Genomic DNA, 22,402 nt, shown 5'->3' with positions numbered 1-22,402 from the left:
AGCACCCTTCACCTGGTCTGGAGTGGGGACTGGCGGTGTCCTAGGAAGGCCAAGCAGCCTTTGGAGATGGCCAGAGAGACCTCGGGCCGGCCAGAGCTGTGGGCTTGGGGGAGGGCACACTTGAGCAAGAAACGAGCAGGTTACAAAAGAGTGTCCCTGGGGCTGAAGAGTCACACCAATGAACCCGGAAAGGGGGTTTGGGTTTTAGGAAGGGCATCACTTGCAAGTCATCAGGATATCGAGTCTTTTGTCATCTTTTTCATGGCTTTTTGCAGAGCTGAAGTTTTTAATTTCACTAAAGTCCTTTTTATCTTCCCCTAGCCCAAGTCTTGAAAATTTTCTCCTATATGTCCTTCTCAGAGTTTTGTGGTTTTAAATTTTACATTTAAATCTACAAAATTAAATTAAAAATTGAACCCATGATCCATTTTGAGTTAATTCATAGAAGTTTTGAGGTTTAGATCATTACTTTTTTGCCTGTGGTATTCAGTTGTTCCAGCACTGTTTGTTAAATGGACCATCCTTCCACTACTGGCATTGGTTTCATCCACATTTTTAAAAATCCATTGCCCTTTGCTTGTGAGGGTCTGTTTCTAGGCTCTCTATTTCATACCATTGATCTGTGTCAATACCACACAGTCTTAATCAATGTAGTATATAATATGTCTTGAAGTCAGGTAGTGAGTCCGCAATTTATTCTTCCTTTTTGTATTACCCAAAGCGGTGTTGAGACAAAGTACCAGAAATATATTGGCTTTTAAAAGGGTATTTATTTGGGGTAGAAGCTTACAGTCACCAGGCCATAAAGCATAAGGTACTTCCCTCACCAAAGTTGCCACATGGTGGAGCACAATGGCTGCCAGCATCTTCGAGTTCCGCCTCCTTCCCCCCATCAAGGCTCCGTGTCCCAGTTTCCTCCAGTATCTCTGAGATAAATCCCATCTCTCTCTCCAGTCTCAGCTGCTCTCTTCCTTCCACAAGGTCAGCTATGGACTGTCAGGCTCTCTCTCTTCCTGGGGTCTCTACCGTGTCTATTACTCTGTGTTCTTCGGTGTGTTTACTTCCCAGGGCTCCAGCATCCAAAACTCTTAACTGCCTCCTCTGCCGTGTTGTTTTCTGTGAGTCTGCCCCCACATCCTACTGGCCCAGTCCAAGCCCTAATCATAATTTAATCAAGTAAAAGTGAAACCTAAATTCAACACAATTTAAGGGTATCACTAGCCCAGAGGAACAGACCAGTTTACAAACATAATCAGTATTTCTTTTTGGAATTCCTCAGTAATATCAAACTGCCACACTTTTCAAAATTGTTTTGGTTATTTTAGTTCCTTTTCTCGTCTCTATAAATATTAGATAGTCTCATTCACGTCTACAAGAAAAAATCTTGCTGGAATTTTGGTAGGAAATGCATCGAACGTATAGATCAATTTGTAAAGGATTTTAGTCTTCCTTAAAAAAACACAGTAACCAACCACCGTGAAAACCCACTGAGATTGAAGGGGCCGTGACTGACCCTCCAGATTGATTGGGAAGCTAGTGTGAGGGGAGAGGGAAAGGAGCACATTCGGCTTGGGCTGGGAGCTGGGACAGGCTGGGTGCTTCCCCGCCCAGAGAGCTGCCCCATGACCCTCTCTGCAGGGAGCAGATGGAATCCCAGTTAGAGAAGGAGGCCCGGTTCCGACAGCTGATGGCCCACAGCTCCCACGACTCGGCCATCGACACGGATTCCATGGAGTGGGAAACGGAAGTGGTAGAGTTTGAGAGGGAGATGGTGAGTTGCCTTTGGGGAGTGTGAGGGTGGCCCCCAAGCTGGGTGGCAGCACGTCGGTCCCCTGTGTCACATGGCAGATGCCAGCATGCATGTGGAAGGCAGAGGGAGGAGCAGAGAGTAGGGGGGAGGTGGTGCCGCGAGGACATGTGTCTGTCTGCAGTGGCTGACAGGCGGGGGCAGCTGTTCGCAGGTTTCCAGCCAGGGGCCCGGGCTCCGTCAGGCACGGTGAGGGGACTTGGGGGTTTGAGAGCCAAACCTTCCTCCTTGGCGCTCGGTCAAGTGTGCTGCTGCTGCTTTGACAGGAGGATGTGGATTTGAAGGCACTCGGGTTTGAAATGGCAGGAGGCATGAACGAGCCCTGCTTCCCGGGAGACTGCGGCATATTTGTCACTAAAGTGGACAAAGGGAGTGTTGCTGATGGCAGGTTAAGGTAAGAGCTGAGGAGCCCCAGGCCCTGGAGGGAAGGGGTCCCCTCCAACCCAATGCAAGGGGCCATCTCCCAGCGGGCCCCGAGAGCGCCAGGCAGCGACTAAACCTGTGTGCCCGCGGGGCGTCCATCCAAGGCCTGCAGGCACAGCTGCTAATTTTGTTCTGGTAGGAACCTCCCTGCCTCTCAGTTGCCTCTGCCTCTGCTTTTCCCCTGTCACCAAGGTGCTGCCGCTTGCTCCTCTGACTAGGAAAGGTCTCGGTGGAATGAGTAAGCACGTAGGGCATGCCTGCTCATGCCTTGGAATAGGAATGACTGAAAATACTGTGTGCTTCCACAGTCCTTACTGTTTGCTCCATGTATATAAATAAATTCATTAATCTTTACCATCCTATGAGGAAGATGCTTTATTACTCCCCTTTTACAGATGAGGGCACTGAGGCACAGAGGGCCTACGTCACTTGCAGAAGGTCACTCAAGGTTGGGTGGAACTCAGTCCAGGCAGCCCAGCTCTAAGTCTGCTGTTAGGTTGGTGCAAAAGTAATTGTGATTCAGACCATGAATTTTAAATCATTATAACTAGGTTCAAACACATCTTTATTACTCAAAATAGGAACCATTACAATCAACACTTTTTTGCCAATGAGAAATAAGTTTGTTTATTCCTGTAGCATAAAAATCCTTACTTCGGGATTTGATGAACTCTTGGAAAGCATTTTCTGCATCCTGCTGGTTGTGGAAGCATTTTCCCTGCAAAATGTTGTCAAGATGCTTCAAGAAGTGGTGGTCAGTTGGTGAGAGGTCAGATGAATATGGCAGACGAGGCAAAACTTAGTAGCCCAGTTCTTTCCCTTTTGAAGCATTGGTTGTGTGACGTGTGGTTGGGTATTGTCATGGAGAAGACTTGGGCCCTTTCTGTTGACCAGTGCTGGCTGCAGGCATTGCAGTCTTAGTGCATCTCATCGATTTGCTGAGCATACTTCTCAGATGTTATGGTTTCGCTGGGATTCAGAAAGCTGTGGTTGATAGACCGGCAGCAGACCAACCAACAGTGACCATGACCTTTTGTGGTGCAAATTAGGCTTTGGGAAGTGCTTTGGAGCTTCTTGGTCCAACCACTGAGCTGGTCATTCCTGGTTGTCATATATAATCCACGTTTCATTGCACATCACAATCCCATCGAGAAATCGTTCCTTATTGTTGCGTAGAAAAGGAGAAGATGACACTTTGATGATTTTTTTGAATTTCGGTTAGCTCTTGAGGCACCACTTATCAAGGCTTTTTCACCTTTCCAATTTGCTTCAAATGCTGAACAACTATAGAACGGTCAACGTTGAGTTCTTCGGCAAGTTCTCTTACAGTTGTAAGAGGATCAGCTTTGACGATTGCCTTCAAATGGTTGTTGTCAACTTCCAGTGGCCAGCCACTATGCTCCTCATCTTCAAGGTTCTCATCTCCTTTGCAAAACTTCTTGAACCAACACTGCACTGTATGTTCGTTAGCAGTTGCTGGGCCAAGTGTGGTGTTCATGTTGTGAGTTGTCTTTGCTGCCTTACAACCCATTCTGAACTCAAGTAAGAAAATCACTTGAATTTTTTTTTTCTAACATAATTTCCATAGTCAAAATAAATACAAAATAAACAGCAAGTAATGTCATTAGCAAAAAACCATAAAACTAGAAATGTACATTAAAATGATGTATAACATAACCACAGTTACTTAAGAATGTATTCCAGTATCAAATGGCAAATTTCAGCAATGCAAAATTGCAGTTACTTTTGCACCAACCTAATAGTTTAACCATTACGTGCCGGGAAGAGGAAATCTTTCTGGACGTACACGGGGTCCCCGCTTTCCAAACAGGCACAGGTGGTCCGGCGTGGGTGAGGGTGCTGACCTGGCTTTGCCCCTCCTCAGGGTCAATGACTGGCTGCTGTGAATTAACGATGTGGATCTTATCAACAAGGACAAGAAGCAGGCGGTCAAGGCGCTCCTCAACGGAGGGGGGGCCATCAACATGGTCGTGCGGTGGCACAAGTCCCTGGGTGGGAAGGTGGTCACGCCACTGCACATCAACCTAAGTGGACACGAAGGTAGAGGGGCCGGCAGAGGGGGCAGGGCGCCGCCTCCTTCCAGGCAGGTGATGGGTCTCGTTGCAGGGGCAAGGCGTGGATGTCGTTCCAGCGCTGCCCACGTGCCTTCCCCTTCTGGTCTTGCTGGTCTCCCTTTGCATGCTTGGTTCAGTTCACCAGATGTGCATTGCATCCGGGGCCTGACCTGGGCAGGGTGCCGGCTCGGGCAGGGTGCAGTTGGACAGCACCCCCCGTTTTGATGTCTGGTTAGCAAAGATGAGGCAGGACCATGACTGGCCAGGCCAGGCGGTGACTGTGGTCTGCCTTGTGCTTGCAGACAGCGGCATCAGCCTGGAGAATGGAGTGTACGCCGCCGCCGTGGTACCCGGGAGCCCCGCTGCCAAGGAAGGGTCTCTTGCAGTGGGAGACAGGTTTGTGGCGGTAAGTCTTGCTGGGACGAGGTTAGGGCCAGGGTGACCCGCTGCAGACAGACAGTTGAATTACAGTTGGAAGGTTTGAGAAAGAAATGTTCTTGGGCATTGCTCCGTGTGAACATTTAAAAATAATTTTGGGGGGAGCGGGTATAGCTCAGTGGTTTGAGCTCCTGCTTGCCATGGTCCCAGGTTCAATCCCCAGTACCTCTAAAAAAAAAAAGATTTTTGATCCTGATGTCTTGATGATGTGTTTCTATTTATTTTAGAAACTTAAGAAATACAGAAAACGGAGGAAATAAAAGTCACTTGTATAGCTACCACCTGTAGAAAAGCTTCCTTAACATTTTTATGAATTTCCCTGCAGCCTGTATTCTATGCATGAATGTACATTTAGGAGAACTTTTTTTTCACAAGTTGATGTCATTGGTGTGTAACTTTTTGGATCTTTCATACTAAACATTATATCCTTTATTTGTTTCATTTTTTTATTGTCAAAGTAAGACTTGCTGTAAAATCTTCAAGTGATAGATACATGCATACAGTGAAAAGTGGTCCGACTCTTTCCTTCAGTCCTGCTCCCAGAGCTAATCTCTGCCCCCACTTGCTGGGTGTGCCCCCAGACCCTAAGTGCTTATACAAACCCACGTGTGCACGTACAGGGCTCTGGTGGGTGTGTGTTTCTTTCTGAGTACGTGAGCTCATACTGTGTTACTCTACAATTTGCCCTCTACATTGTGGCTGTCTTTCCATATCGAGCCTCATTTCTATCCCCTCAGTGATGTTCTGTTGGATTATGTGTAATGTAAAGCCCCCTCCCTTGCTGGTGACATAGGCATCGTTTCCAGTTTTTGCAATTGCACACAGTTCTGCACCAAACGTCACCTGTGTGCATAGCTGCTTTGGGTACACGATTCTCTCTCTGGCGACTCTACTCTGAGTCATAGGGCATGCACATTTAATATTTTAAACTCACTTTCTGAACTTGAAAATGTCTTAAACTTTTTCATGATATACCCACAAAATTCCAGTCGTAGTGCTGGCAGTGAAAGTAACTCTTCCTCCAGTTCCAGACTCTGCATCTACCAACCTCCCTCCCACGGCAGCCACTGATAACAGTTGATTGAGTTTTCTTGCAGAAATATTTAAAACATGGGTATTTCCCACTCTGCCTTTTCATCCAGATGGGATCAGAGCATGCTCAGGTGTCAGCCTGGCTTTTAGTTTCTAGCGGCGTGGCTTGGAGGTCCTTGCACACTTGCATGTCTGGGTCTGCCTCCCCATTTTGCTAACTTCATGGTGTTCCTTGATGGCAGCAGCACGAGCTGTGGAACCAGTCCCTTCCTGATGGTCGTTAGGACATTTTTTTCCCTAAAAATTAAATATATATGTTGGTAACATATATAAGATTTCCCATTTTAATATTTTTAAGTACATGTCAGTGTGTCAGTGGCATTAATCATACTCACAATGTTGTGCTGCCATCACCACCATCACTACCAAGACTTTTCCCCCCTCACCCCAAACAGAAACTCTGTGTCCACTTGAGACAACTCCCCACCCCCTCACCTCAGCCCTGGTGACCTGTAATCTACTTTCTGTTCCTTGGAATTTGCTTATTCTAGATATTTCATATAAGAGGAATCCTACAATATCTGTCCTTTTGTGTCTGGCTTATTTCACTCAACATGATGTCTTCAAGGTTCACCCATGTTGTAGCATGAGTCAGAACTTCATTCCTTTTTATGGCTGAAGGATATTCCATTGTATGTCTAGACCACATTTGTTTACCCATTGCTCTGCTGATGGATACTTGCATTGCTTCTACCTTCTGGCTAACAGTGAGTAATGCTGCTGTGAACATGTGTCTAAGTATCTGTTTGTGTCCCTGTTGTCAGGTCTTTTAGGTGTATACCTAGGAGAGCAGTTGTAGAGTCATGGTAATTCATTGTTTAACTCTTTGAGGAATTTCTTTACTGTTTTCTATAGTGCCTGCAGCACTCTGCATTCCTTTGAAGACATCTTTGTCTTTACAAGTACTGCTGGAGAGGGCTCCAGGCTGTCCTGGAAAGTGTACGATGGGGTAAATTCCTGGTGTTACTGCTCGGCCAGGAGCCCTATGCATTTAGCAGTTGATAGGATCTTCCCACTCATGGCCTTTTCAGTCCCACCTGCAGTGTATGAGAGAGCTCCCTGCTTCACATCTTTGCCAGTTTTTCTCAGATTTTCTTTTGAGCTGGGGTTTAAAAGCATATTAAAACGGCCATTGTGAAAAATGTTAAGTCGTGGAAAAGTTACAAGGAGAGCAATAACCAAATTAATCCTCCACTTTGATAATCACCCTGCATATACTTTTTTTTTAAACTTGATTTTGAAATAATTATAGAGTCACAGGAAATTGCAAAGAGAACCTAGAGAGCTCCCCTGTACCCTTTACCCATTCTCCCTCCAGGGCTACATCTTACACAACTAGAACATCTCGACCAGGGAGTGGACAGCTGTACGATGTGTATGTGTGGTTCTGTGCCGTTCCAGCATGTGTGGTTGCATGGAATCACGAGTGTAGTCAAGACACACAACTGTTCCATCTGCACAAAGCTCGCCCTCGAGTTGACCCTTTGTAGTAACAGCCAGCCCTCCCCTCCCACCATTCCTAAACCTGGCAACCACTCATCTGGTTTCCAGCTCTGTGATTTTGCCATTTTGAAAATGTTGTACAGTTGAACTGCAGTATGTGACCTTCTGAGATTGGCTCCTTCCACTCAGCCTCATGCCTTTGAGAGCCATCCAGGGTACTCTGTGTATCGGCTGTTTGTTCCTTTTTATTGCCGAGTGTTAATTGATGGCATGAAAGTACCACGGTTTGTTTAACCATTCACACATTGCACATGCCCTTTTAAAAAGATCGGGGGAGCGGATGTGGCTCAAGCAGTTGAGCACCTGCTTCTCATACAAGCCCAGGGAGGTCCCGGGCTTGGTCCCTGGGCAAAATAACAAACAAAGCACTCAGGAGAACCAGTCTGGTTCAGTCGTTGGGCACCGGCTTCCCACACCTGAGGTCCTGAGTTCAATCCCCAGCTCCAGGACCTCAAAAAAAAAAAAAAAAAATAGGTCTGGACATGCCTGGAGGGCTGTTGGCAGAGATTCAGGGACAAGGGTTGAGAGATGAGCCTTCATTTCACGTGGCTCCTTTTGGTTTACAAAATCTTTTGCAACCGTGTTTCCAGTCTCCTCACTGCCTCTGGGAGGGGTTTGAGTTTATTTTCCATTTTTTAATATGAAGGAATGGGACTTGGAAGCTCTGAGCTGTGTCCAGCATCACGCAGCAGGAAGTGGAGGGACAGAAATGACCCCCTAAGATCTTTGGGGCTCTGGCCCCAGACGGACAGGCACTTTTCCCTGGAGTAACTTTAAGGGTGTGTGTTTCACTGGCCTCAGAAGCCTTTGCCTGGCTCCTTGTGCCTTACCACTGAGCGGCTTTCTCTCATCTGCCCATTCCAGAAGGTGTGGCCTTACAGAACCAGGCCTGCTCCCCTAGGATGGCAGCCAGGCCACGCCCCTGCCTGGGGTCTGCCCGGGGTCTGCCTGGGGCTGCCCTGCAGGTGGGCTTGACGGGCTCTCTGTTTGGTCCTAGATCAATGGCATTGCACTGGACAACAAGTCTCTGAACGAATGTGAATCTCTGCTGCGGAGCTGCCAGGACTCCTTGACCCTCTCTCTCCTAAAGGTGAGGCTCCTTCCCTGTGCCTGGCTCTGCTCTCATTGTCTGGGACACAGACAAAGCCTCAGCTCTGCGGACCCCAGCTCTACTTCTCGGCATTGCCGGAAGCTTGTTTCACAACATGTAGGGCGTGCGTGAGCCCTGACGGGATCCTGGCTTTAAACAAAAAGCAGCTATAACTGTATATTTATATACAAAAGTATATTTTGGGGGCAGTAGGGTATATTTGAATACCATCTAATATGATGTTATCATATAATAATATCTAGTTATTCAGATGATAATAGTGAATTATTTTCTTGTGTAAGGGAATAGCCTTATTTTGAGAGGTATGTGCTGAAGTTGTTTGGAGTAAAATGTCATATCTGCAACTTCCTTTCAGACAGGAAAAAACAACTTGGTAAAATGTTGAATTCAGATGGTAGGTTTATGGGTGCTCATTGTACTTTCCTATTAATTTTTCTACATAGTTGGCAAAATTTATAATAGAACAAAATTACTTATCCGTTTCGATAACAGTAGTGTATTTTTAACACTGCAATTTTGCTTTTATGTTTAATAATTTTTTAAAAAATGTGTAGGATGTTGTACAGGTAAATTCAGAAAGTGCTCAGATTCAAAGGAACCATGTGGCTCATGTGAGTTCCAAGGAGCCAGGACTGAGAACTGCAGGTGCAAGCCGCACCTGCCAGAGGGAGACGGGGGTGTGTGAGTGTGTATGCAGGTGTGTGCATCAGCCCCTCTAGGTCTTTGGATGGCCCATTTCAGGACCTGCAGTCTCATCTCCCTCGCTCTCACTCCTCTGCTTTAGGTGTTCCCTCAGAGCTCCTCATGGAACGGCCAGAACATCTTTGAAAATATCAAGGACTTGGATAAGATGTTGAGTTTCTGAGCTCAGGGCCCCAAGGTCCAGGCTTACAATAAACGGAACTTGATGCAGCACAACAACTCCACACAGACAGACATCTTCTCCATGGACAGGCTGGAGGACAGGAAGGAGCCAGGCCCCCCTGGGGGCAGCGGCTCCTTCCTGCACAAGCCATTCCCTGGGGGGCCCTTCCCGGGCTCCCCGCAGGCCTGCGCAGGCACCGCGGAGCGTAGCCCCAGTTCCTTCCGCTCGGACCTCTCCGGGGAGCGCGGCTATGGGCTGGTGGATGTGTGCAGCCGGCTGCCCCTGCTGCCCTTTGAGACAGAGGCGGGCCCTTGCGGGATGTCCGAGGCCCCCCTGGATAAGGCAGAGCCCGAGAGCTCCAACAGTGGCGGGATATGACCCAAGGCCGTGCTCAGCTCCGTGGTGGAGCCCGAGAAGCTCTCTGTGTACAAGAAGCCAAAGCAAAGAAAGTTCATCTTTGACCTGAACACGTTCAAATGCCCCCAGACACCCCCCAAGATAGACTACCTTCTCCCCGTCCCTGCTCACTCTCCCCAGGCCTCCAAGAGAGTGGGGCCTCTGACACCCCCAAAACCTCCCAGGAGGAGCGACTCCATGAAGTTTCAGCACAGACTGGAGACCAGCTCCGAGTCAGAGGCCACTCTGGTGGGCAGCTCCCCATCCACCAGCCCCCTGGCGGCCCTGCCCCCTGGCGTGGACCCCGGGAAGCCCACATGCACTTCGCCCCCTCACAAGGTGAAGGTCCGCATCGCCTCCAGCTACTACCCTGAAGGCGACGGGGACTCCTCCTACCTGCCGGCCAAGAAGTCCTGTGACAAGGACCTCACCTCCCAGAAGACTGATGAGCTGGGCCAGAAGCACCGCAGACCCAAGTCTGCTCCCAGTTTTCGGCCCAAACTTGCCCCGGTGGTCATTCCCGCTCCGTTCCTGGAGGTAGAGCTCTGCCTGGGAGTGGGGCCTGGTGGGAATGGGGGGTCATAGCAGTCGAGAGCCACACCAAGGCATCCTGCACCAGGTCCCCAAGCTTGCTTAGCCCTGGCTCCTTCGCCCGAGGGGAGGGAAAGGGGTGGAGGAGGTGGGGGGGGAAGCAGTCCCAATGGGAGGTGGGAATGTGGAGCTAAAAGAGGAGCCCTTTCTTAGGAGTAGCATTTGAGTTGCTTATTCAAACAGCTTTTGAGCATCTGCGAGAAAACACGGTGGCACAGACTTGCCTTGAAAGGTTTAGGGAGACAGGCCGGCGTACCTGGTCAGCCAGCCCGGGATAGTGTGGTTGTTTTGGTGTGTGCTGTAGTCATTTCCAGAAGGAAGAGAATGCCACAGGTGGCGGGCAGCATTCAGGGAAGCTGTGCCGCTCCTGGCGGACAGGAAGCACGACACGGTGCTAGCCAGGTTGTGACTGTGTGTCGGAAGCACCCGTGTTCTCACCATTTCTACACATAAACCCTCTTTATTTGAAAGAACAGGGATTCTGTCTCTGGTTTTCTTCTGAATTGGTTTTAAGGGAAGCTCTTGCCTTTCTGTTAATGTCGGCACAACGTGAACGAGCAGCGCCTTGGTGTCGGGAGGAGCTCCCGGGCAGACGTCAGCTTTCAGGCGCGCCCATGTCGCTGCCTGCTTCCAGCAGTCGCCTCTTGCCTTTGTTTCCTCAGGGTCAGAAGTGTGTCCCGGCAGGTGGTGACCTCTCCCCGGAGCTCCCAGAGTGGTCCCCTTACTCTCCAGGCCATTCCGGTCGGCACGGCAACCCCCTGCTCTACCCCTGCAGGGCGTCTGTGGGTGAGCTGATGAGGCGGGTGGGGGCAGAGGTCCGTGTGGTCGCATGGGTCTGCCCAGACTTGGGAGGGTGGGGGGCGTTGGCTTATGGCCTGAAGAACTGGAGGTGGTCCCTGCCTGTGATGTTTTGTCTGGCATCGGTGACAGTCGTTTCTCAAAGCACTTTATCCCCCGTGCGAGCCGGGAAGTGGAAGCATTAAAGTGGGTTTGTCCGTTTTACCGGTGGAGAAAGGCAGGTAGCTCTTTGCTGGGTAGCGGATTGGCAGCTGGCACCCTTTTGGACTTGTGAGTCCTTTCCCCAAATTACTCTGCAGCTTCTTGATGGTGCTCAGGGCCAGGGGCCAGGTGCAGGGCCGACGGGAGGCTCTGGGGCAGTGGTTCTCACCCAGACCCTTTCCAGGCACCATCCCCCGGAGCGTGACACCGAGCACCGCTGTGAGCTCCATCCTGAGGAACCCCATCTACACCGTGCGCAGCCACAGGCTCGGCCCCTGCAGCTCCCCGCCCGTCCCCAGAGAGCTGGGCCCCCAGGGTTTGCACCCCAGGTATGCGAACCCCCCACGCCTCCCTGGCTCCCCTGCTGTCCAAGCCTACCCGGGCTGCCGGGCACCCAGAGCTCGTGGGCAGTTTGGCCAGGAAGGGGCTTAGAGCAGCCTGGGGTCCCCTGGAAGGTGAGCTTTAAAGGTGGCCCCTCCCTCCACCAGCACGGGGTCTGTAAATCTCTTGAACCCCACAGAGGCTCAGACCTCCCTACAGGTCTGGCTTTGTGTCCGCAGCATGTTTGTGCGCTAAGTGCCAGCATTGACCCTGTCGTGGAGGAGGAGATGGCCACATAGGAGGGGGCTGGGTGGAGGCCACTCTTGGGCTCATTCATCTAGTTATTTGACAAGTATTTACTGAGCACCTCCTAGATGCCACAGACTGTTCTAGTTTCAAGGGGATGCAGCGGGGCACTGAAGGATGAGCTTGCTGGCCCAGCAGTGCTCTGTGTTCCCGTGTGGGGAGGCAGGTAGGTTGGTGGCTCAGGGCAACAGGCTGGACTGTGACTTGAAGGCAGGGGCGGGCCACCTGATGGGGGGGGTGCTGCAGTGACTACGAGGCGGGAGGGGAGGCTGGCTGTCCCAAGACTGGGGAGCGCCCCGGGGGAGCAGAGAGGTAGGTGCCTGGGCTGAGGGTGGGGGGTAGCAGGCAGTGCGCTGGCTTAGGGGGCAGAGTGATTGGAGTGTGGCAGGGGATGGTGGCTCAGGAGGGGGTCACAGGTCATAGGGGCCTGAAAGCAAAGGTTTGGATTTTGTCCCGAGTCCGGTGGGGTCTGTGGGAGGGAGGGCATAAGCAAGAGGCGTCCTCTCTGCACAGCTGGAAGGAGCCGTCCCTGGGTTGCGCTCAGGCCAGCCCCTCTTCTGTGATCTGCCATGCCCTCTGAACAAGGCACAGAGCCCCCTCTCCGGGCCAGCCTCTCCTGGCCCACATCCTCGGAGGAGTGGTTCCAGCCACCTGAGCCCGCCGGCTTCGGGAGCCCCTCTTTTCCCATACGGAAGTCCCTTTTTCACGGGAGCCCTGGCTGAAGTGCACTTGGCTGGCGGCTCCGGCTGTGTGGCCCTCTGTGCTGCTCGAGGGGCCCTCTGCCCGGGAGCGGTTTGCCCGTGAGCAGCAGAGTCCCAGGGCTGCGGGCCGCCCTCTGCCAGCCCAGGGGGTGTCGGTGACGCCCAGCGCGCACGTCTTCCCTGGGCGCCCCGCTCGGGCCTTCCTCCCTGAGCCCCCTCGCCCCTCTCGTTCTCTCCAGTGTCCAGCACCAAGGACGTCTGAGCCTGGACCTGAGCCCCTGGGTCTGCAGTTACGACCCTGAGATGAGGGCCTCCCACAGCTCCAACTCGCTGCCCTCCAGCGCCCGCCTCGGTAACCGCACCGGCTGCTGTCGCCTGGCCCCCGCCCTCGCTTACCTCCCCCTTCCCTGTGGGCAGAGCCTCCTGGTGGCCTGCTCCCCGCTGCCTTCGCCCGCCCCCCATGGAGGCCGGCTCAATTCCACGCAGCCCTGCGGGCCGGTCCCACCCCGCCCCACTCAGAGCCGCTCCCCGTGTCTCTTCGCTTCCTTCAGTGACCCTGCTGCCTTCCTGCTGCAGTAGCTCCAGAGGAATCCCGTGGCCAGGGAGCCTCGCTCTGGGCGCCCAAGCTTGCACACGACCTGGGGGAGGCATACTGCTGTCCACTTGTGGGGACCGTAGCCCCACGTAGGGTCTCACAGGTCCCCCCTAGACTCCCTGAGGGGGTGGTTCACGGTGTTGGGGAGAGAAGACGGAGCGGCCGCTGCATGGCTTGGGTCACTGTCCCTGCCTGTGCGGTCCCATCTGGAGTGGCCGTCGGCTGTGTGGCTTGTTCAAGGACAGGGGCTCAGCGCCTATCTTTCTCCATCTCCTCTCGTTTAGACCTCTAGGGGGTGAATGGCAAGGCTCAGCTCAGAGTTTTTGTTGTGATTGTACATCTCTCTGGTCTTCCAAATTGGTGGTGAGGGCTGGTGTTTAATCGTAGGACTAAAGTTTCATCCCCTTGGAACTCTAGGGTCTTCGAGTAACTTGCAGTACAAGGCGGAACGCATTAAAATCCCGTCGACGCCCCGATACCCCCGGTCTGTCATGGGCTCTGATCGAGGTAGGCGCCTCTCGCAGCCCCCTCCGTGCCAGCCCTGCTCTTTCCCTTTCTCCTCACTGTTGAGTGTCTGGGTACAGCTGATAACTTGCACCTGCTTCCGTTGATCAGCGTTTGCCGAGTCAGCCCTGGGCTTGGCGACTTGGGATGGACCCAGGCCCTGCGTCGTGGTCAGGCCCCGCGGCGCACAGTGGCAGGGGCACGTCCTCCTCCTGGCTGTGGCAGCCGGGGCCCCCAGAGATGATGGTGGCCCACGAGCTCCCGCGCTCTCTTGCAGGTTCCCTGTCGCATTCTGAGTGCAGCACGCCGCCTCGGTCGCCCCTGAACGTTGACACCCTGTCCTCTTGCAGCCAGTCCCAGGCCTCGGCCTCCACGCTGCCAAGGATCGCAGTCAACCCCGCGTCCCTCGGGGAGTGCAGGAAGGACCGGTGAGGACCGCCTGGGCTCTGTGTCACGGCCACACTGGTGGGTGGCGCATCCCGCAGCGGGGGCTCGTGGGCACGCACAGCAGGGGTTGGTGGGGTCCGTTGTTATTTGATCCCAGGACTGGGCCACCTGGGTTTTGGTTCCGCTGGTGCTCGGTCGCATCTTGCTCTGGTGCGTCCCTAGTGCCACCCACGGGGCCTTGGGATGTGGGAGCTGTAGCCCAGCCTGCTGTGCCCCCAGGGGTGGGCATGTGTAGGTGACAAGGCAAGGAACAGGGTGGGCTCCTTCCACAGAGTGCCGCGGGGCGCGGCGGGCCTGCAGGGAGGGTGCTGGACACGAGCCCGACGGTGGCTCCACGGCCGCGGCTGTCGCTCTGTGTAAACACCGTGAGTGTATTAAGTCGTGAGAGCCTCACACTAACCCCAGTGTGAGTGACGTTATGATTGTCATTAGCCCCATTTTGCAAATGAGAAAACTGAGGCTGGAAAGTTGTAGTGTTTTGTCTGTGTCACGTCTTAGCAGTGGGCGTTGGGATTCACTCTTTGCCTTGTTCTTTGGTCCCAGAACAGCTATAGCTCTCGGTTATTATTATTTCTACCTTTTATTGTGAAATATACATAAAGGGGCAAAGAAAGAATATAAAGCCTCAATGTACAGCTAAGCCAGCTGTGGTTTCATTTTAAGTGCAGGCCAGTCCCTGCTTCGCTCTTAGGTTCACTGTAGGCCTCATGTCTGTCCGAGGCCGCCCCATCTATGAGTCCGTACTCCCCTCCAGACACGCTGCCCACACACACCTCGTCCCCCTCTGTCGTTCCTCCAAATGGGATTTGGTGGATCGTGTTTAGATTTAGAAGGTTCTGTCCAGAGTGTGGGTCTTTAGGCCATCTCATTAAACTTGAACTTGCCTTTATTTAATCACGTAAAAAAGAACACAGCTGCCCTTGTCCAGGCGAGACCAAAAAGCTGAAGACCCTCTGTAGCCGTGAGCCTCAAAAGTGACCTTTGCCGGCAGGGTCGGGGAGGGCGGCTCCATTAAGAAAATCTCATGTTTGATTCGAAAGCGTGACCTCGTCAAACAGCCCAAGAGCCTGGGAAAGGGGTGTGTCCCCATTTACCAGCGCCTGGCCCGTTAGGGGACAGTGTGAGTCCACGGGGAGGGCCGGTCCTCACCCACGGGGATTTCCCATGTGTGCACACAGGGACACGGCCTGCAGGCGTGGGGCCGGGGCTGGAGGTTCTCGACCCCGGCTCTGGTCATTGCGAGACCAAGACCTTCCCCTGAAGTCAGTGTGTCCTTAGAAGTAGAGGGGGTTTTGTCGTGTCGCAGTCCAGTAATCCCTTTGCTCCCTGTGCTGTGCAGAGAGCTGGGGACTCCACTGGGAAGGACACAAGTGTCGTGAGCTTACGGCCTCATCAGAGAAATGTGAAAACATGAGCAACCAGAGCAGACAACACATGTGAAAAATAATCCTGGGGAGCGGATGTAGCTCACCCGCTTCCCACGTATGAGGTCCTGGGTTCAGTCTCTGGTACCTCCTAAAAAAATCCTTTTTACCCCTGATTTTGAAGCATACTGTCATATAACTACTCATAGAAAATTGGACAAAAACACAAGTCATCAGAGTAGAGAACACTTATTTAAAATAATCCTTTTTTTCCTGAGAGAAGGAAAAAACTCATCTCATCAACCAGAGATTTGATAACTGCTGTTTGTGATGTGTGTGTCTGTGTATTTTATTCCTGTTTCATTATTTATTTGTTATACATAGTCACATCTTTTACTTACTCTAAGCTCCTTGTCACATGAAGTATACTTTATAAACCTATTTAAAAGGAACCTTAAAAAAATGAACAAGATTTCAAGGAAATAGTGTTTTAACCGCTCACAAAAATGCAACCTCATTATCCTGAGAAAAATTAATTGTGCTTATGTTAAAAAATTAAAATCAGAAGATTAACAAGCAAAATCACCACACATGCCCTCACTCAGAGGTCCACTTTGTTAACATGTTGGTGGTCTTCTGTGATGTCGTCATGCGTGTGCATACATGTAAGTTTGCTCGTGCACATTTGTGGAAGTGGAATTGTGCTGTACGGACCTGCCTTCTCGTTTCCCAGTGTGTCCTGTTCGTCTTTCCAGAGGAGTTGTCGTGATCGATTCGTCAGTTGTGACGGCTCCATGGCTTCTGTTGAATGGCTGTTATTTTACAGTTGTCCTTTTCTCTTTTGAGGAAAGAGTACTGGTTAGAAGTGGCACAGAGGGTGGCGTGTTAAGGGAGGACTGTGGTGTCCCTGGCTGGAGCACCTCCTCTTGGGGGCGGCTGCTCTTTGAGGTCTTGCACCTCTAAACCGTCTGCGTTTGGATGCAGGTTGAGTCATGGAGACGACCTGGCCGCGGACCAGGCCTGGTCTGAGCTGGGGAGGCCGAGGGAAGCGCTGCAGGGCGCCGGGGGAATGGCCGTGGTAGAGGTGTAATCTCAGCTCTCCTGCGATCCGTACCACCACAGACCTCTTCTGAGACTGCCTGTGGCTGCCGGGCCCAGGTCCTTATCCCCCGTGCCCCTGGGCGCGGGGGGCAGCTCCCCAGGGGTGCAGCGAGTGCATGGTCTTTCCTTGGCTTCCATGCTGACTGCCGCTGCAAACCCAAGCCGTCTAAAGGGGGCCATGATCAATTTGCGTCACCCTGGGTAGCCAATAAATATAAAAACTGATATTTTATACTGTCTTTCCTCAAGGGACTGTCACCCCAGAAGCCATCTCTTTTCCCAGGAAGGGGTTCTTGGGACCCTGCTGGAGTTTGTAAATTGCATACTGTGTGAGGCAGCTCGGCTCACGTGGAGAATCTCAGGGTTTTCCCCTGCACGTATCAGTGTTTATAGTTCACACGGACCGTTCTCGTGTCTCTGGGATGGGGTGCTTTGGTGTCCATTGCTGCCATGTTCACATTACATGAGGTAGCAGGAACGTGCATCATTTGTCATGAGAGAGTTGGGGTAGCCACTCCTCCACCCGCCTGTGTCACCCCAGGAGCACCCGCGCTCCCTGGCCTCTTCTGCATAGCCCAGTTGCATGCCTGAGCACAGACCCTTCCCCAGAACTCTTTGGATCTGAGTCCCCCAAACTGCTGGCTCTCTTCCAAGGCCTTACGTGGAGGAGCCATGCCACGTCAAGGTGCACAAGGGCCTGGAGCCTCTGGGGATCTCCATCGTGAGTGGTGAGAAGGGCGGGATCTACGTCTCCAAGGTGACCGGGGGAAGCATCGCCCACCAGGCCGGCCTGGAGTACGGAGATCAGTTACTTGAGGTGAGAGAGGGCTGCCCTCCGTAGCATGTTCGTGGCAGCATTCTCCTCCTCGCCCTCCTCTCCTCCTCAGCCTCCTCTCCTCCCCATCTGCCAGCCCACCCCCCACATCCCCATCCCCATCCTCCAGCCTGCACCCCACATCCACGTCCCCATCCCCATCCCCCAGCCTGCACCCCAAGTGCCTGTCCCCCAGCTCTCCCCCCACATCCATGTGCCCATCCCCCAGCCCACCCCCCATGTCCCTGTTGCCCAGCCCGCCCCCCACATCCTGTCCCCAGCCCTTTGTGGGTGTCTCCCCAGTTCAATGGCATAAACCTGTGGAGTGCCATGGAGCAGCAGGCCCGGCTCATCATCGGGCAGCAGTGCGACACTGTCACCATCCTGGCCCAGTACAACCCACACATGCACCAGCTGGGCAGCCACTCACGCTCCAGGTGAGGCTGGAGGCCCTGGACTGTGGGCTGGGGAGTGGGCGGGACGGGCTAGCTGCTGGAGAGCAGGGCTACCAGCTGCATCTCCTGGGCCTCCTGCTCCTGGGAGGAGGAGAGTTGACCAGCCTAGATTTTGGATGAGAGAGACATTTAAAGGGACATGTCTCCTCCTGACACTGGGCGAGTTAACTGTGGGCCAGGGTCGCACTGGGTAGCCAGAGGCTGAAGCCCAGGGCGGGATTCTCAGGCACACTCTGTCCTGAGCAGACCCTGCACCCCTGCCTGTGTCTTACCCCGGGCTGTGGGCCGTGGGGCAGGTGAGAGAAGGGGGAGACAGGGTTCCAGTAGCCTAGCACGTTGCAGCTTAGTGGGGGGTCGAGACATGAGCCAAGGAAAAGGGACAGAGAATTCATGTGTCACCGGGGTGCTGCAGGCATCAGGCCAGAGGTGGTCTGAGAGGACCTCGGGGTTGAGGACATAGTGGGCCCTGGGTAGGGGAGAGGTGGACCGGTGCCTCCTGCAGGTGACCGGCCACGCGCGTCCAAGCTCCGAGGCACCTGCATCTCCTTGGGCTTCGGGGTAGGACCCATGTGGACCCCATCCCCCCTTAGGACCCGCATTGTCACTGGAGGGGTGTGGCTCTGGGCGGCTGCCCCTCATTCTCCCTGCCCCTCCCTGCTCCAGTTCCCACCTGGACCCTGCGAGCACCCACTCCACGCTCCAGGGAAGCGGTGCCACCACCCCGGAACACGCCTCTGCCATCGATCCCCTGATGGAGCAGAACGAGGGCCCTGGCACGCCCCCGTGCAAGCAGAGCATGCCCAGCTCCAGGTCAGCCAGCCAGCACGGGCTGGGAGCCCTCCCTTTGTGCGGGCAGCCAGGCGGGGGTTCCTTGTGAGCCCCAGCTCTTCCTCTGAGCGTGTGGGCCTGGGGGCTGCTGCCAGCCCTCCCCACCCCCCAGCTGCTGCGTCCCCACCCTGGCTGCCAGCCACCCCAGCCACCCCAGCCACACACTGGGTCTTTGGTGTTGGTAGGGGCGGGGAGGTGCATGCCATAGCCGCTCTTTTCCTCCCCCCCTTCTTTTTTCTCATTTTCCCATTGACTCCCTCTCTGCCCCACCTCTCCTCTCTCTTTTCCTTTTATCCCTCACTTGTTTATCAGGCTCTGGGTTGGGGCCGTCAGAGCAGTTTCACCCCCGGGGAGCGCCTGGTTTAGAGGGCGGTGGTCCTGGGCACAGGCTCAGTGGCGCAGTTGAAAGGCTGCAGGAGGGTGGCAGGGGGAGGCGGGAGACCGTGAGGCAAGTAGAGCCCGGGTCCGGATCAGCCGCAGTTCTGACTTGCCCGTGCCCGCCTCCCCGTCTGTGCGTGATCGAGCAACTTTGATTTTCTTCCCGAAAGGATGGTGGGAGATGCCAACAAGAAGACCCCAGAGCCGCGAGTCATCTTCATCAAAAAGTCTCAGCTGGAGCTCGGGGTGCACTTATGTGGCGGGAACCTGCACGGGGTGTTTGTGGCCGAGGTGGAGGATGACAGCCCTGCCAGGGGTCCCGACGGCCTCGTGCCAGGGGACCTCCTCCTCGAGGTGAGTCCTTAGCTGCAACCTGGGGGTCTGTCTCAGATGGCCCTGGGGACAGACAGCGCAGATTTGATGCCGGGTGACCCCTGGGTGATTTTATTTTAAACCCTCATAAACTCAGGGTACTGCATAGACCCTCTGGGTAGACCCCTGGGAAGCCGGGCAGGCCTCTGAGAAGCTGTGGGCGGAGCCCCCCAGCCTGGCTGTGGGGATCCAGGAGAAGATGCTCTGCTCTTGTGCGCAGCAGCCTCAGATTTGACGGGGAGAGTTGTACCTCCCCTGCACAGGGTCCCCTTTTGATGAAGAGTTGGTGCATAGATATTTAAAGGTTCAAGTGCAATGAGAGGGAGTGCTGTATTTCGAATATCTCATACTTGCACGAGGACTCGAACGTGGCTTTTCCTGGGCACTGGGGGAGACCCCAAGGATTCAGCCCTTCCTCCAGAGGGGAGGCAGGGGGGCTCCCAGGTAGGGGGATGTCGGTTCTCTGCCTCTTCGCCACACTGGCCTCTCCTGGCTATACAGGCCGCCCCCTGGTTTCTGCCCTTCTGACGCCAACCCCCCTCGTCCCCAGGCAGTACGGCTCCCTGGACGTCTGGAGCAAGACGGTGGAGGAGGTCTACGTGGAGATGCTGAAGCCCAAGGACAGTGTCCGCCTGAAGGTGCAGTACCGGCCCGAGGAGTTCACCAGGATCAAGGGCCTGCCTGGCGACAGCTTCTACATCAGGTGCCGGGCCTGGGGGGTCAGGGCCAGGGGAGGGGCCTCCAGTGGCGCTCCATTCCTCATCAGTGCCCCTGTGCTTCCTGCCTCCTAAGGGTAGGGCCGTGGTAGCTGTTACTTGACCCCCTGATCTGCAAGTCACAGCACGGTGCTCGTGACTTCGAAACACCCTTGCGGGCTTTGAGGAGCAGGTGGGCTTCCTTATTTGGGGCTTAGGGCCTGGGGGGATTTGGAGGCCACAGATCCCCCTTTCCCTCTGGTCTGCCCCCCTCCCCTTCCCATCTTGCCCAGCAGTGTGCATGTGGACGTTGGGGTGCCTTGTGACATGATGTGGGTGCAGACACAGGATTAAGCATTTCCTGGGAGGGACTTTTAGCTTTCTTCATGATCCCTCAGATCTGAGACCCCCCCCAAAATTAAGAACCACTGCTCGTGAAGTACCATGTGGTGCATTTCCCTGTCTCCATGGCCTGTTTCCATCTTGCGGGGTCTCCAGTCTGTAGGAACCGTGGCCCTTGCCTTCAGGAGGGAAGGCATGCAAGAAGACCCATTTGGAAGGGAAGGGCAGGGCCTCAGGTCTTGGCCAGAAGTTCTCAGTCTGAAGGAGACGGTGCTGCCCTAGTCCTAGGGGAAGGCACCACCTTCATCCTCCTGTGCAGAGCATGGGCGCCCACCTTCGGGGAGCTGCTGCAGAGTGGGAAGACCCAGCTCCAGTTTCTGGAATGACTTTTTGGTCTGGGGGAAGCACAGTGCAGGAGAGCAGTCTTGGGGGGTGGCTCCTTCAGGGTGCAGCTCCCCCTGATCGCGTCCTCAACCCACCCAGGGCCCTGTATGACCGGCTGGCAGAGGTGGAGCATGAGCTGAGCTTTAAGAAGGATGACATCCTCTATATTGATGACACCTTGCCCCAGGGCACGTTTGGCTACTGGATGGCCTGGCAGTGGACAAGAACGCCCAGAAGATCCAGCGCGGGCAGATTCCCAGCAAATATGTGTATGTCTTCTCCAGCCCCGGGCCGGGGGTTCGGGCAGGGGCAGAGTGGGCCGCCAGCCATGGAGCTGTCCCAGGGATGAAGGGCAGGGGCCTGGGCTGCGGGGAGGGCTAAGCTGCTCGTTCCCGCCTCTGGTTGGCCAAGATCAATTATCTAAGGAACTGCCCCTGGCATAAATCAGAATTGTGCAGAGAGACAGTGGTGACTCAGGAAGCATAACTTTAAATGCTGTTTAGCTGGGGAGCAGCTGTAGCATAGAGGTTTGAGCACCTGCTTCCCATGTACAAGGTCCCAGATTCAATCCCTAGTACCTCCTGAAAAAAAAAAAAAAAGAAGGAAAACAGGCTCAAGAAAATGCTATTAAGCGAGGGCTTTCGTGGCAGTTCCTTTGACACTGATCCGAGTAGAAAGTGGTAGAAATTCCTAAGAGCTGGCCCCTAGCACTGGTGTTTGTGCAACCCCCTGCAAAGGTGGGTGAAGGGGTCCTCGGTGGTGGGCTGGGCGAAGTAGCTATGAAACCTGCAAAGGGGAGCCCTGGAACAGGCCTGGTCCTGTGTCGGCTCTCACCTTCCTCACCGAGCAGTGTGGGCAGGGAGACGGTCCCAGCGGCCTTGCCCAGCGCTGCCATTCTCTGCGGCCACAGGATGGACCAAGAATTCTCCAGGAGGCTCAGCATGTCCGAAGTCAAAGATGATAACAACGCTGCAAAGACGCTGTCGGCCGCCGCACGCAGGTCCTTCTTTCGAAGGAAACATAAGCACAAGCGCAGTGGGTCCAAAGAAGGGAGGGATCTCCTGGCCTTGGACGCCTTTTCCAATGACTCCATTCCACTCTTTGAAGGCAAGTGGCTAAACTTGGTTTTCCAGTGGACTCTCAGGATTTGGGTTGAGGTTTATCACTTAAGCCTCAAGACAGTGGCTTAAGCAAGACAGGGTCTATTTTTCTTTCAAATGCAAGAAGGCTGGCGGCAGGCATCTGGGTTGGTTGGGTGGCGCTGCAGTTTTCAGAGTCTATGATCATTTTGCTTGCCACCCATAGTGTGTGGCTCCGGTCTTGGGGCTTCCCTGTGGTCACCATGTGTGTCCTTGCAGCTCTAGCCATCATGTCTTTGTTTCAGGTGGCAGGAAGGAGGCTGGACCTCTGCCTGACAACTCTCTTTAAATCACAGCCCCATGCTGTGGCTTCCACTTGTATCTCACTGACCACTCTCATCTGCCAGGGACATGGG

The 22,402-nt window shown here is 53.8% G+C and overlaps 1 protein-coding gene across 1 annotated transcript in view; it reads left to right on the top strand.

The window, feature by feature from the left end:
- LOC101442851 (disks large homolog 5-like) overlaps positions 1–22,402 on the top strand; it is a gene marked incomplete at its 5' end in the record, with an annotated part of 179,482 nt that overhangs the window by 144,975 nt on the left and 12,105 nt on the right. The window contains 19 exon segments of the mRNA XM_058299259.2: positions 1,639–1,771; positions 2,074–2,201; positions 4,116–4,291; positions 4,608–4,711; positions 8,336–8,428; positions 9,234–10,247; positions 10,964–11,087; positions 11,485–11,629; positions 12,868–12,980; positions 13,641–13,730; positions 14,005–14,155; positions 17,294–17,456; positions 17,757–17,890; positions 18,572–18,718; positions 19,285–19,468; positions 20,041–20,189; positions 21,007–21,122; positions 21,125–21,176; positions 21,818–22,014. Of these exon segments, the coding sequence (XP_058155242.2) occupies positions 1,639–1,771; positions 2,074–2,201; positions 4,116–4,291; positions 4,608–4,711; positions 8,336–8,428; positions 9,234–10,247; positions 10,964–11,087; positions 11,485–11,629; positions 12,868–12,980; positions 13,641–13,730; positions 14,005–14,155; positions 17,294–17,456; positions 17,757–17,890; positions 18,572–18,718; positions 19,285–19,468; positions 20,041–20,189; positions 21,007–21,122; positions 21,125–21,176; positions 21,818–22,014 (3,413 nt within the window).

Source organism: Dasypus novemcinctus, chromosome 6 (genome assembly GCF_030445035.2).
Source record: "Dasypus novemcinctus isolate mDasNov1 chromosome 6, mDasNov1.1.hap2, whole genome shotgun sequence".
Classification (NCBI taxonomy): domain Eukaryota; kingdom Metazoa; phylum Chordata; class Mammalia; order Cingulata; family Dasypodidae; genus Dasypus; species Dasypus novemcinctus.
This window is presented reverse-complemented; position numbering and strand designations above follow the sequence as displayed.